This window comes from Lathyrus oleraceus, chromosome 3 (genome assembly GCF_024323335.1).
Source record: "Lathyrus oleraceus cultivar Zhongwan6 chromosome 3, CAAS_Psat_ZW6_1.0, whole genome shotgun sequence".
NCBI classification, from domain to species: domain Eukaryota; kingdom Viridiplantae; phylum Streptophyta; class Magnoliopsida; order Fabales; family Fabaceae; genus Lathyrus; species Lathyrus oleraceus.
Window position 1 is genome coordinate 198,737,403 of NC_066581.1, and position 14,259 is coordinate 198,751,661.

A 14,259-nucleotide genomic window follows, 5' to 3' on the forward strand; every position below is an offset into this window, starting at 1 on the left:
TTAAAGTCCGCACCAATAATCTGAATCTCCAGAATCCGAGCATGCAATCTGAATTGGTTAAGCTTCACATGGAGATAGCTGAGCTTCGCCAGGAGCTTGTTGGCGTTGCCTTGCAGGTCGAAGTATCAGTTGCATCGCATGACACCGAGACTGATATGCTGCATGATGAGATCGCCGATCTCCGACACCAGATCACAAAGCTTCGAGGCTACGAAGTCGAGGAGACTCCACTATACCCTGAGCATTGATGCCATCATGAACCAAGAAATACCGTTTGAATTTCCCTATTTTCCCGTTATTTACTATTCATGCTTATTTTTATTGTTTCCTTTGACATTATGCTTGCTTTAACTTTCCTAAGATCTCTGGACTCGTGAATTATTATTGACTCTACATATATATATGTGCATTATTATTATTATGTTTTTTATGTCCATTTTGTTTTATTTTGTTTTATTTTACTTTACTATCTTATTTTTTTTTAATTTAATTTAATTTAATTTAATTTAATTTTGTTTTATTTTGCTTTATTTTATTTTGTTTTATTTTGTTTTATCGAACTTAAATAAAAAAAACAGCATTCATAGCAACCTATGTGCATCCCCCATTACAAAAATGAAGACAAGAGGATTGAGACCCAAGTAGCAAACACCAAGCCGGTCCAAACCAAATCCGAAGACATGGCGGACACCATAGGCTTCATGGCGGGCGCCATGACGTAACAGGCAGATTTTCCTTTTTCACCATTTATACCTTCTTCAACCTCTCCAAACCCATTTTCTTCTTCTCCCAACTCCACCAAAGTTCATAAAAACTTCCCAACCTTCTCATTTTCACTACAAACCATTACAATTTCCCAACTTCACTTCTCCATTTCTCCACCAAAAATCCATTAACTCCATTTTTTCATTTCTTTTCTATAAATTCTCATTTTTTTCTCTACAATCACCATTAATGGCCGGAATGGAGTTTAACAACATCATTCTTCGTGGAGGAAAGCCCGGTGAGCGACAAAACAAGATTTTACAAAGATTGCAAACTCGGGAGATCCTCGTTACCAGGTATGTCGATGAAGACTGTTTGTACACTCTAGGCACATACCATAGTGTTTTCCACATGGTTGATAATCTAGGATTACACGATATTTTTGCTAGTAAAGCACCCACCTACGATAGGCTCACTAGGGAATTTTTGAGTTCCCTAATTTACACTGTCTACCCCGACACTGCTAGCACGATAGGTACCGTCTGTTTTAGAATATTTAATGTAGAATACGAGTACACTACCGATGCTTTAGCGGGTTTGCTCGGAATGCCTTATGGTGATGGCGCTATCTGTGAGACACCCTTGGATACTGAATGGGCACTCGAGGCATTTACTTTTTGGAACAAACTATCTAATGTGAACGTCACTTCCTTTGAAGGAATTTTGGCTTCTAATATCCATAACACGACCATACGTATTTTTCGATACCTTTTGGCATTTACTATATTTGGCCGGGAAAATTCTAACAAAGTAAATGCCCGAGAATTTTTATTTCTACAAGGTTGCCTCACTAATCGCAGGATCAATCTTGTTCCTTTCATGTTGGCCCATATGTCTGCCATCCTTAAAAAAGGAGGAACCATCTCTTTCGGTGGTTTGATTACCTCCATTGCTAGAGCGTTGAATCTACACGCTGAGTTAGCCACCTTGGAACCACTCCCTCACCGCACCATTAACTTGAAGTTTTTGAAAGATATGAAATTATGCAAGATGCGGCGAGAATGTGGTTTCTACCTCATGATACATGGTGCAACTGTACCCAATGTTGTCCTACGTTGCTCTCAGTGTGCGAATGTGTGACATGCGAGGAACTGGACATACGATATTGATGCTCCACCCTTTACCGGTCCTTTGCCACCTAACATTCCTATGGACGATGGGCAAGGGACCGATGATGAGTATGACCAGCCCGACCAGTCACCGGCTCATGATATTCCTGCTGCATCACCTGCACGCATCGCACCTTCTTCCTCTAACCCTTTTGCAGGTACCACTCCCGGTTTCTACATCACCGAGGAGATATGGTGCGAGCACCTAGCTCGTGAGGAAAGGAATGACACCCTCCTGAATACCATAAACCAACAATTGTCAGATAATATGAGTTTTATGGTAGCTTCCCAGCAGCGTAGTGAGCAAGCACATCAGACTGTCACTGAGTCCTTGCTCGCGATCACTAATGAGCAGCAACGCTGGTGACAGGCTAATGAGCGTCACTTCGCTTTCATCGAGGCCACCCAAGGATCTCTCCTAGTTTGCTCTCAGCAGCTACAAGAAGGACGTAGTACTCGAACCAGATGTCGTCGACCCAGGCATTCTGACCAGGGCGGTGACGGTGACGGTACCAGTGCTCACCCCTAGTTCTCTCTCTCTCTCTCTCTCTCTTTCTCTTTCTCTCTCTCTCTCTCTCTCTCTCTCTCTCTCTCTCTCTCTCTCTCTCTCTCTTCTAGGTTACTCCTACCCTATCTCATATTGAAACATTAAGGACAATGTTCGGTTTAAGTGTGGGAGGAGATTTTATCGCTTTTCATCTTTCCTTTATTTTTATCGCTTTTTATCGCTTTTCTTTAAATTTTAGTATATTTTATGTTTTAGTTATTTGTTTTTTCCCTTTCAACAAAATAACATGTGTTTGACGAGTCATCTGTGTAGTCTATCCTTATTTCCCCCATTTCTTTAACTTTACCAAAATAATTTTAGCCAAGAAAACAGTACATCTTGAACATTCAGGCTATAAGACAGGTTTATAACAGGATGTAAAAGACTTGGGAAAACTTTTTCAAAAAATCGGTATTATCTTAACACCTTAGGCTTCATGATTATAAGAGTCGATCCCGATACCCCATATGCTGTAGCCCCAATTTTTGTTTCAAATAAGTCCTTAAGTAGTTTATCCTTGCAGTCAACTCCGGCTTAAGCATGCTCTACGTAGGGGACCGATGAAAATAAGTGAATGATCATAAAAATTCCTGCTTTGTTCTCAAATCGCATGAAAATTCGGGCTAGGTGACTCTTACACGGTCATTTAACCCAGCAAAATAAAGACATATGTGAAACATGTAGAAGAAAAATTATATACAAATAAGCCTATTTGTTTGTTGGTTCAGATGTATCTGGTGCTGAACTTGGTAGGGTGGATTACGATCCAATCCCCCACAACTGCAAATTGGGTTAAATAAAGGGGTTACACCAATTTATGTACCGGAGCCCCATGCTTAGAAAAGTAAAATAATAAGCCTATTTGTTTGTTGGTTCAGTGGTATCTGGTGTTGAACTTGGTAGGGTGGATTACGATCCAATCCCCCACAACTGCAAATTAGGTTGAATAAAAGGGTTATACCAACTTTTGTACCAGAGCCCCATGCTTAAGATCATAATCACTAACCGGTCACTTTACTATGAGTATATACGGATAACGAGCTTAATGTGATTGCACCTGAATGAAAAGGACTTTAAGAAAACGAAAAGAAGGCTTAGGTATGGTGGGGTGATGTGGATTGATTTGTATAGGAACGAAGCCCACGACCGTAATTGCGGGAAGTGTCACTACAATATCCTGAGTTCGATTCGTTAGTACCTATCGATACATTCCTTGAATGAACTCGTAAGTCTTTTTGCCTCAAATTAATTCTAGTTGATAATGTTTTTCTTGCATAAACTATAAAGAGTTTTGCTTGAGGACAAGCAAAGGTTTAAGTGTGGGAGAATTTGATCACACTGAATTACACCGTGTTTTTGACTCGGATTTCACATGTTTATTAGGATTTTATTATCATTTTGTTTGTATTATGCTCTCTTTTATCTTGTTTTCAGATATTTAGCACTTTCAGACTCTTTTGGAAGAAACGAAGCAAAAAGACCTAAAATTAGGGTTTTTCGGAGAAATTACACACATGGCGTTGCACATGGTAGCCGCTATAGGAGGAGCCATGAGTCATCAACCCTCAACTAGGAGGTAACCGCCACGTTCCTATGATCTTCCCCATTTACACACATGGCGGGTGCCATGAAGGGATGGTGGGCGCCACCTTTGGTAATCACGTTCCCACTAAGGAGAAGTTGGAGGGCCCCATGTACTTTGCAAGCTGCTGAAATGCTCTACAAATAGTTCGTTCCATTTCACTTTCAAAGCATCCAACTTAGTTTTACAACACTAAGCATATATTTATCATTTGTAATAGCGATAATCCGTCACATCGGGGGGTTATCACACCTTAGTGAGATTGAGTTGGGTCACTTCGAGTTGCTGTCGTCTTTAGCTTCAGGAGTCGGAGGTTTATTTTTGTACCAGAATTGAAGCCTCTATTTAGAGCAGGTTCTTATTTATCGATTTATTTATTTAGTTCCCGCATCGCTTTTATTTTATTTACTTTTTGTCTTCGCTTTACTTTATTTATTTTCCACACTCGCTTTACTTTATTTATATTCCGCACTCGCTTTACTTTATTTATTTTCCGCACTCGCTTTACTTTATTTTATTTCCTGCACTCGCTTTACTTTATTTATTTTCCGCACTCGCTTTACTTTATTTACTTTTCGCACTCGCTTTACTTTATTTACTTTACGCACTTTACTCCCTCTCCACGCCTCACATTCTAAAACAAACTTTTCATCATGATTAATACCGTTGTGTTTGTTTGTGTTATCATGTCTGGCTAAATCTTTTAAAGGTTAGAATGTAAGGATCGCGGTTAAAGTAATGTTTCACATATTGAATATGTAGAAATACTTTAAAGGTTGTTTTGGTTTTTAACTTGAGTTTTCTAAAACAAACTTGGTTAGTTTTAATTATTCAAGGAGTGCGAAAGCACCCTGGTTTAATAACTAGTAATTTTTATCACTTTAAGGAAAAACTATTTTTGAAACTATTTTCGGACACGTTAATAGATTTAAAATCAGGAAACTCCTTGGGTAAACTTTCCAAATCAAAATCACTTTTCAACTAAGTTTACGAGTCTCATTTCTTAAAAATAACTTTACTACTTTAGCGTTCTGCGCACCTTTTATAAGTGACAATAAAATGCCTTAATTTAAGGGTAAACTCGGTTCTGAATACGCGAAAGCGACAGTTCCTATTAAATGGATTCTTTTCAAGAGTAGAAAATATTGTGTCATAAGTAATTCTATTTAGACAATCGAAACATCACTTAACCGACGTGAGATACATTCAACCTGTGTTTACCTGCATTTATTATTTACCATTATTTTGCAAACCCAATATCTCTTTTACACCACCTTAGATAAACACCATAACGATAGTAATCGATAGATTGATGATTGGTCTCTGTGGGATCGATATTCTTTTATATTACTTTGACGTAATTCGTGCACTTGGGAATCAACACGATCAATCATGCTAACAAAATGATCGTAAAGGATACAAAGGTGTCACAAATTTGAATCATCGATACAATTCTCGGTCAATCCATAAAAGAGGGAGACGACTTGCTGGAAAAAAGAGAGCATCATCCCAAAGGCTCAAACCTAGCTGGGGAAAGAAGAGATCTGCTGAGAAAACTCGTTATCGAGTCTGCGGGGAATTTTAGGTCCACACCATATCAAATGGGAGACAACCATGCAGAGGATAAACCTAAATAGCTGCTCAGAAACTAGGAGGAAACTCTAACCGGGAGAAAATCGGATGGCGATTGGTGGGGAAATCAAAGTTCTACCGCAACCACACGAACTGCTGAGGAAACCGGTTTTCAGCTGGGGAATAAACACAAATTCTGTCGAGGAATAAACATTTCGCAGGGGACTGAATCAACCAACTCTGCTGGTTACCCTTTTGGGGAATAGAGGACAATGATTGCTGAATGCTAAAAATGCTATTGAGGATGAAAGAGAAATTACGCCTACTGCTCGGGGAGACCAATAATGCTCCACACTTAGGGCTTACTGCTTTCGAACCACTGATGATATTCCTTTTAAATGAAACTGATTGCTTAAAATTCATGCTTTTACATGTTTAAGAAAAATGATTTTGATTAAAAAATTTAATTTCAAAAATGATCATAATAAAATTTAAAACTATTTGCTGAAATAAACAAGAGTAGAAACAATTGGATAAAAGTTCAACTTTATTTAATGGAATGGTAGTCCATAAATGACAAGACTCCATAGATTTTTACAAAGTTGAAAATGGTAATTTTCATGGAAAAGGGTTACATTGAATATAATGATCACTAATCCTTCCACCAACTCTTGACATCCACTGTGCTTTTGGCCGCTACTGGGATGATGAATCATCGTTGACCGTTGTGCTCAACAAAGTCTTCAAAATCTGAAGATCAGCAGGATGCAGTTACTTGCAATAATCCCTAATTTTTGCATAAATTACCCCAAGGTGGGGGTATTCAATTTATCGGGATAATTTTTCTGTTTTATGTCTCTAACTTTTGCTTGGATCTCCCTTTCGGGTTTTCAATCCATCGGGACGCTCATTTTTGCCTAAGCCTCCCTTTCGGGTTTTCAACTTAGCGAGCTGTTCTTTTCTTTTTAGGCGAAGTATTTCTTGACTGCATCTGCATTCATAGGACGAGTGAACTCTTCACCATTCATAGTTGTAAGAATCAAAGCACCACTTGAAAAGGCTCTCTTAACAACATATGAGCCTTCATAATTAGGAGTCCATTTTCCCCTAGAGTCTGGTTTGAACGATAGAATTTTCTTTAGCACAAGGTCACCTTCTCTAAACACACGAGGTCTGACCTTCTTATCAAAAGCTTTCTTCATTCTCTGTTGATATAACTGACCATGACACATGGCAGTCAATCTCTTCTCTTCGATCAAATTCAACTGGTCAAACCTGGTCTGACACCATTCAGCCTCAGTCAATTTGGCTTCCATGAGCACACGTAATGAAGGAATCTCAACCTCTACGGGGAGCACTGCTCCCATACCATATACAAGTGAGAAAAGGGTTGCCCCTGTTGAAGTGCAGATGGATGTTCGATACCCGTGCAAATAAAATGGGAGCATCCCATGCCAATCCTTATATGGCACAACCATCTTCTGGATAATCTTCTTAATGTTTTTGTTCGCAGCTTCAATAACCCCATTCATCTTGGGTCTGTAGGGAGAAGAATTATGGTGTGCAATCTTGAAGTCTATACAAAGAGCTTCCACCATATTATTATTCAAGTTCGATTCATTATCAGTAATGATCTTGCTTGGCACACCATAACGGCATATAATCTGATTCTTGATAAACTGCACAATAACTTGCTTAGTTACGTTTGCGTACGATGCTGCTTCAACCCATTTTGTGAAGTAGTCAATTGCCACCAAAATGAAACGATGTCCGTTCGAAGCTTTGGGCTCAACCATGCCAATCATATCAATTCCCCACATGGAGAAGGGTCATGAGGAGGAAATGATGATCAACACTATCAGAGGAACATGAATCTTATCTGCATATATTTGACACTTGTGGGATTTCTTCACAAACTTGCAACAGTCAGATTCCATTGTCAGCCAATAGTAACCTGCTCGCAACATCTTCTTCGCCATAACATGCCCATTGGAATGAGTACCAAAGGAACCTTCATGGACTTCAGTCATCAACAAGTCTACTTCGTGTCTATCCACGCATCTGAGCAGAACCATATCGAAGTTTCTTTTGTACAATACATCACCATTCAGGTAGGAATTTCTGGCTAATCTCCTCAAAGTCTTCTTATCTTTCAAAGATGCTCCATGCGGGTAAATCTGACTTTGGAGGAAACACTTGATGTCATAATACCACGGCTTCTCGTCTTTGATCTCTTCAATAGTAAACACATGAGCTGGCCTATCAAGACGCATCACAGTCAAATTGAGAACCTCATTCCAATACTTCACTACAACCATTGATGCCAACGTTGCAAGAGCATCTGCCATCCGGTTTTCATCTCGAGGGATATGATGAAACTCAACCTTTGTAAAGAAAGTTGAAATCCTCCTCGCATAGTCTCTATATGGTATCAAACCGGGTTGATTTGTCTCCCATTCACCTTTGATCTGATTCACAACCAAAGCTGAATCTCCAAAGACATCTAAATGCTTAATTCTGAGATCAATGGCCTCTTCGAGCCCCATAATGCAAGCTTCATATTCTGCCATATTGTTTATACACTTGAAAGTCAATCTAGCTGAAAATGGAAAATGTGTTCCTTGAGGAGTAATAATCACTGCCCCAATGCCATTACCATACTGATTAACAGCTCCATCAAATACCATGCCCCAACGGTAACCAGGTTCTGCCTCTTCTTCAAGCAATGGTTCATCATAATATTTCATTTTCAAGTATAAGATCTCTTAATCAAGAAATTCATACTGTACTGACTAGTAATCTTCAATCGGTTAGTGAGCTAAATGGTCAGCCAAGACACTACCTTTGACTGCTTTCTGAGATCGGTATTCAATATCATACTCTGATAACAACATCTGCCAACGGGCAATCCTCCTAGTTAAAGCAGGCTTCTCAAATATATACTTGATTGGATCCATTTTGGATATCAACTAAGTGGTATGATTCAACATATACTCACGCAGACGCTTAGCAGTCTAAGCCAATGCGCAATAAGTTTTCTCAAGCATAGAATACTGAGTCTCACAGTCGGTGAACTTCTTACTGAGGTAGTAAATTGAAAATTCTTTCTTTCCAGTCTCATCTTGCTGACCAAGAACACGACCCATACTAATCTTCGAGCATAGTCAAATACATGATCAATGGTCTTCCTTCAACAGGTGGAAACAAAATCGGAGGTTCAAGCAGATATTCTTTGGTACTATTAAAAGCTTTCTGGCTGTCTTCGGTACAATCACAAGACTGATCTTTCCGAAGAAGCTTGAATATAGGCGCACATGTGGCAGACATGTGTGAAATGAATCTTGAGATGTAATTCAAACGGCCGAGAAAACCTCTGACTTGCTTCTCAGTTTTGGGTGCAGACATCTCTTATATCGCTTTGACCTTGGCCGGATTAACTTCAATACCCTTCTCGTTGACGATAAAGCCCAACAACTTACCAGGACGAACACTAAAAGTACATTTATTGGGATTCAAGTGGAGTTTATACTTCCTCAAATGCTGGAAAAGCTTCAACAAATGCTCAACATGTTTCTCTTCATCAATTGATTTAGCAATCATGTCATCGACATAAACTTCAATCTCATTATGCATCATATCATGAAAAAGAGTAGTCATTGCTCTTTGATAAGTTACACCAGCATTCTTCAAACCAAAAGGCATCACTCTATAACAGATTGTTCCCCAAGGTGTAATGAATATGGTCTTCTCCATATCTTCGGGTGCTATCTTGATCTGATTATATCCGGAAAATCCGTCCATAAATGAAAAGACTTTGAATTTAGCAGTATTGTCTGCCAACATATTAATGTGTGGCAGAGGGAAATAATCTTTCGGACTGTCTTTATTCAAATCTCTATAATCAATGCACATACAGACTTTTCCGTCTTTCTTAGGAACAAACACAATATTGGCCACCCATTGCGGATACTCGGCGGTCACAAGGAAACCAACATCAATCTACTTCAGCACTTCTTCTTTAATCTTTATTGCCATATCATGATGCATTCTTCTCAACTTCTGCTTGACTGGAGGGCACTCTGACTTCAACGACAATCTATGCTCTACAATCTCAGAATCCAAACCAGGCTTGTCTTGATATGACCAAGCAAACACATCTGAATATTCTCGGAGAAGATCAGTTAACCCCTTCTTAACATCCGGACACAGTCGAGACCCAATCTTGAACTCCTTCACATCAAGACAAGCCTGGTTTCTTTCATGCTCAAGAAGACGAGACAATTTATCACTCACTTCTTCATCACTTTCCTCCTCTGCCTCAAACACAAGGAATTAAAAATTTGGAGAAGGAGAAGGATCATTGTATTCAATGGGGTTAAAAACTAACCTGCATAATGATTTGCTATTTTGATTTTAGAGAAGTGATTTGTGACCAAATATTATGCAGATGGACAAGTTTATTTATTTATTTATGTTTTTTGTGATTACCATTTTCAGAGTAAAGCAAAAAACAAAACATCATAGACGTGGATGAATAAAATTAATTTTATTGATGATCAAATTTGAAAGTGCCCAACAATGTTCACTTCTCCCTTAGGCATAGGAGAAGGATTTTTAAAACAAATAAGAGCAATTACTTAGATCGATGCATAATAACAGGAATATCAACAACAGTCCAATTGCCGCAAGCCTTTCCATGCGTCACAAAATTGGTGCAGTCTTCCTCTTCGTCATTCTCTAGCACAACAGCTAAGTGTTGTTCATTTCCATGAATGAACCCTCCGCTACGGAAGATGAGTTGCATATCCTCTGATCTAGCAAAACGATCCTTGCTGAAAACCCAGACCGGTTCTGTTTTTGTTATCGGCGACCTCTACCACTCGCCCCCACTAATCAACAATTCCTTCTTCAACAATCTTCCTTGCATCTTTCAATGAGGACATAGGTGCCCCAACTCTCTTTTCGACAATAATAGACAAGGCTTGGAACGGAGTTCCAACCTCATCCTCAGCTTTAACATAAGAGAAAGATGACAGGTGGCTAACTAACAACACCTTTTCCCCGCCAACAATGACTAATTTTCCATTCTTGACAAATTTGAGTTTCTGATGCAACGTGGAGGTAACAACTCCCGCCTCGTGGATCCATGGCCTTCCTAACAGACAACTGTAGGCCAGGTGAATATCCATTACTTGGAAAGTAATTTGGAAATCACTCGGACCTATCTTCACTAGAAGGTCCACTTCACCTATCACTGTTTTGCATGAACCGTCAATAGCTTTGACGATTACGCCAATATACCTCATAGGCACTCCTTAATATGATAACTTTGATAATATTGACTTCGGCAGCACATTCAACGAGGATCCGGTGTCAACAAGCACATTGGATAAAGCGTCATTTTTGCAATTCATCGAGATATGCAAAGCCAAGTTATGATTCCTACCCTCCTCAGGGAGTTCCTCATCACAGAAACTGAGATTGTTACAGGAAGTGATGTTAGCCACAATATGATTAAACTGATCCACCGTAACATCATGTTCCACAAACGCTTGCTCTAGAACTCTTTGCAGTGCTTCTCTGTGAGCTTCGGAATTCATAAGCAGAGACAGTACTGAAATCTTCGAGGGGGTTTGGAGCAGCTGCTCCACCATATTAAACTCACTTTTCTTTATTAACTGAAGTACCTTATCATCATCATTAGTCTTCAAATTGCTGGATTCACCAGACTGACGCTTTGGAGCACTAACTGGATCTGTTGCAGGAACTTCCACTTTCTTACTGGCTGTTGAATCTTCCACATCTTTTGGGAACACCGGCCTAAACACTCGACCACTGCGGGTCACCTTGGTAACATCAGCAATGCTCACGACAGAATTAGTTATAGGTAATGGAACCTCTTGACCATCCTTCACCATAGTTGCATTATACTGATAAGGAACAACCTTACCGGATGTGTACGGGACTGGACCCGCCAATCGTATGACCAACGATGATACCGATCTTTGGATGATGTTGTTGCTATTGTTGCTATCATATTGAATCACCATTTTCTCGGGATTCTTAAACACAGGAACGATCACATTCACATCGTCATCTACGTGACGGGATTGTATAGTCTGGATCATACCCTCATCCATCAACCGCTGGATGTCCTTTTTCACAATCTCACAACCTCTTGGGTTAACACTGCAGATAGCACAACCATCATGGTCATGCTCACAATCGCTCACCAAACAAATATCTTTGTGCATCGTCACCAAGGACCTTCGAATAAAACGGACATCAAACACTCTGAACTCCCCAGGGCAGCCATCTACCATGTTGAGAGATGAACTTCCATGAGCGGGAAGTGGGTTAGCTTTTACGTTGGGTGCACGATCCTCAAAAGACACCATTCCACTTTTTACTAGCTTCTGGACTTCATATTTGAGAGGGTAGCAGTTCTCAATGTCATCTCCGGGTGCTCCTTGATGAAAATCACAACGGAGGTCAGGCTTGTACCACCATGGAAGTGGTTTAGGTATTTGCGACAGATTTCTCGGTTGTAGCAGGTTCTTGAGAACCAATGATGGATAGAGCTCTGCATATGTCATAGGAATCAGGTCGAAAGGGACCTTCTTCTTCTTGAAAGTTTGTTGTTGATGATTGTTGGTATTGTTGTTGTTGTAGGCGTTAGTTCGTTATTGTGGTTGTTGTTGTTGTTGACGTTGTTGTTGAACTGGTACTGATTGACTAGCTGAAAAAACGGGAATTACTGAAGATACTTGATGATGATGTTGACGGGGTGGTTAACTTCTTCTGATCTGAGGCCTTCTCTGCCTCCCACTAGTTATTGCGTTGGCTTCATTGTCTTTCTTCTTACCGAAACTGCTGTTGTATCTCTTGCTGGATGATACCTCCTCCTTTGACAACCGTCCTCCTCGGACACCTTCTTCTAGCCTCATTCCCATATTTACCATTTTGGTAAAATCACTGGGGGCACTGGCGATCATCTTATCATAGTAAAATGAGCTAAGGGTCTTTAGGAAAATCTTGGTCATCTTCTTTTCCTCTAAATGAGGGTTGATTTAAGCAGCGAGTTCCCTCCACCTCTGAGCATCCTCTTTGAATGTTTCTTTGTCCTTTTGAGATAGTGATCTCAATTGATCTCGGTCGGGAGCCATATCAATGTTGTACTTGTACTGCTTGACAAATGCTTCTCTCAAGTCGTAGAAAGTGCGGATCCTCGCACTATCCAACCCCATATACCATCTTACCGCAACGCCGGTCAAACTGTCTTGAAAGTAGTGGATTAACAGCTGATCATTATCTATTTGGGTAGACATCTTGCGGGCATACATCACCAAATGACTAAGCGGACATGTGTTCCCTTTGTATTTTTGAAAGTTAGGGACTTTGAACTTCACTGGAATCTTCACATTCAGCACCAGACATAATTCAATAGCACTCTTCCCAAAAAGGTCCTTACCTCTCAACGTTTTCAACTCCTTGCACAGCTCAAGAAATTGATCTTTCATTTCATCCATTTTCTCATATACGTCCAGGCCCTCAGATGGCTGGGAATGATAAGTGGTGTCTTCTGCACGAGGCAAGGTATGCACTACAGGCGGTGGCACAGACATGATCGGGATAGATGCCGACATAGAAGCAAATGTAGGTGTAAAACCTTCAGGCATGAAGTTTGGCGGCATTCCCCATGGGAATCCGGCAGGCATAGCAGGCGCGAAATGAGCGGCAGTTGCGGGAACAGTAGAGGTAGCCACCTCTGAAATGAAAGTCCTCTGAGGAGAAGGAGTTGCAGGTGTTGGAGAAGATTGGCTCTGCGCGGCTAAAACTAACTCCATCATGGCGGTCAGGCGGGCGATCTCCTATTTCAAGTCTCTATTCTCTTGCTCAAGATGTTCTATGATTCTGGAGTGATTGGCGCGAGTATTGTACCGATGAGTCAGCTTGGCTGAAGCACAAAAGAAACACCAATGAGACATCTGGCGAAAGATAAACCTGTTTATGCAAATGATGCATGAAATACAATGCTTGATTGTTTTTATTTTCAAGGAACTTACTATATTATTTGCAAATATATATATATATACAACAGTAATCGCAACAATTTGATATGACTAAAAATTCTCTTTTATTTATATAATTAGAAGGATTACACTGAGTACAATTTCAGGAACCAAATGAAAAATACAAGAAAAAAGGAGACTAGTCATCCTGAGGATCCCTAATAACAACGTCAGAAGATCTGACTATAGGCGCGTACTTCCTTTGAATGCGTCGAATCTCAGTCTCAAAAGAAGCCTTCATCTGAGTCTTCTCGAGGACAAGCTGATCAATAATCTTCTTCTAAGCAATGGAAGGTTGAGGCATGCTAGAGGAAGATGAAACCTCCGGCTCTCTCTGTATCTTCGTCACTCGGTCTTCAAGTAGCTCAATAAATGCATCTTTGTTCTTAGACTCAAGCCGCAACTCCTCATGCTTTTTTCTCAAAGCATGGAAATGCTCTTCCCATATATCCTTCTCTCTCTTCATCTTGGCGAGCGCGTCTTTCAACTCCTCTATATCTTGGTTAGGGAGAGCTAATGGCTCAACCACAACCGTATATATAGGTCTTTCACAAGGATAAGGCTTCTTCAACTCCAAAGCTCTCTTCTTCACCCAAAGAGTGTAAGCTTCTA

The 14,259-nt window shown here is 40.1% G+C and overlaps 1 protein-coding gene across 1 annotated transcript in view; it reads left to right on the forward strand.

Annotated features, from left to right (window-relative positions):
- The first annotated feature begins 954 nt into the window (after window positions 1–954).
- Window positions 955–14,259, forward strand: part of LOC127130403 (uncharacterized) — a 59,073-nt gene continuing 45,768 nt past the window's right edge. The window contains exon 1 of the mRNA XM_051059419.1: window positions 955–1,061. Coding sequence (XP_050915376.1) covers window positions 955–1,061 — 107 coding nt within the window. The remainder of the gene's footprint in view (window positions 1,062–14,259) is intronic.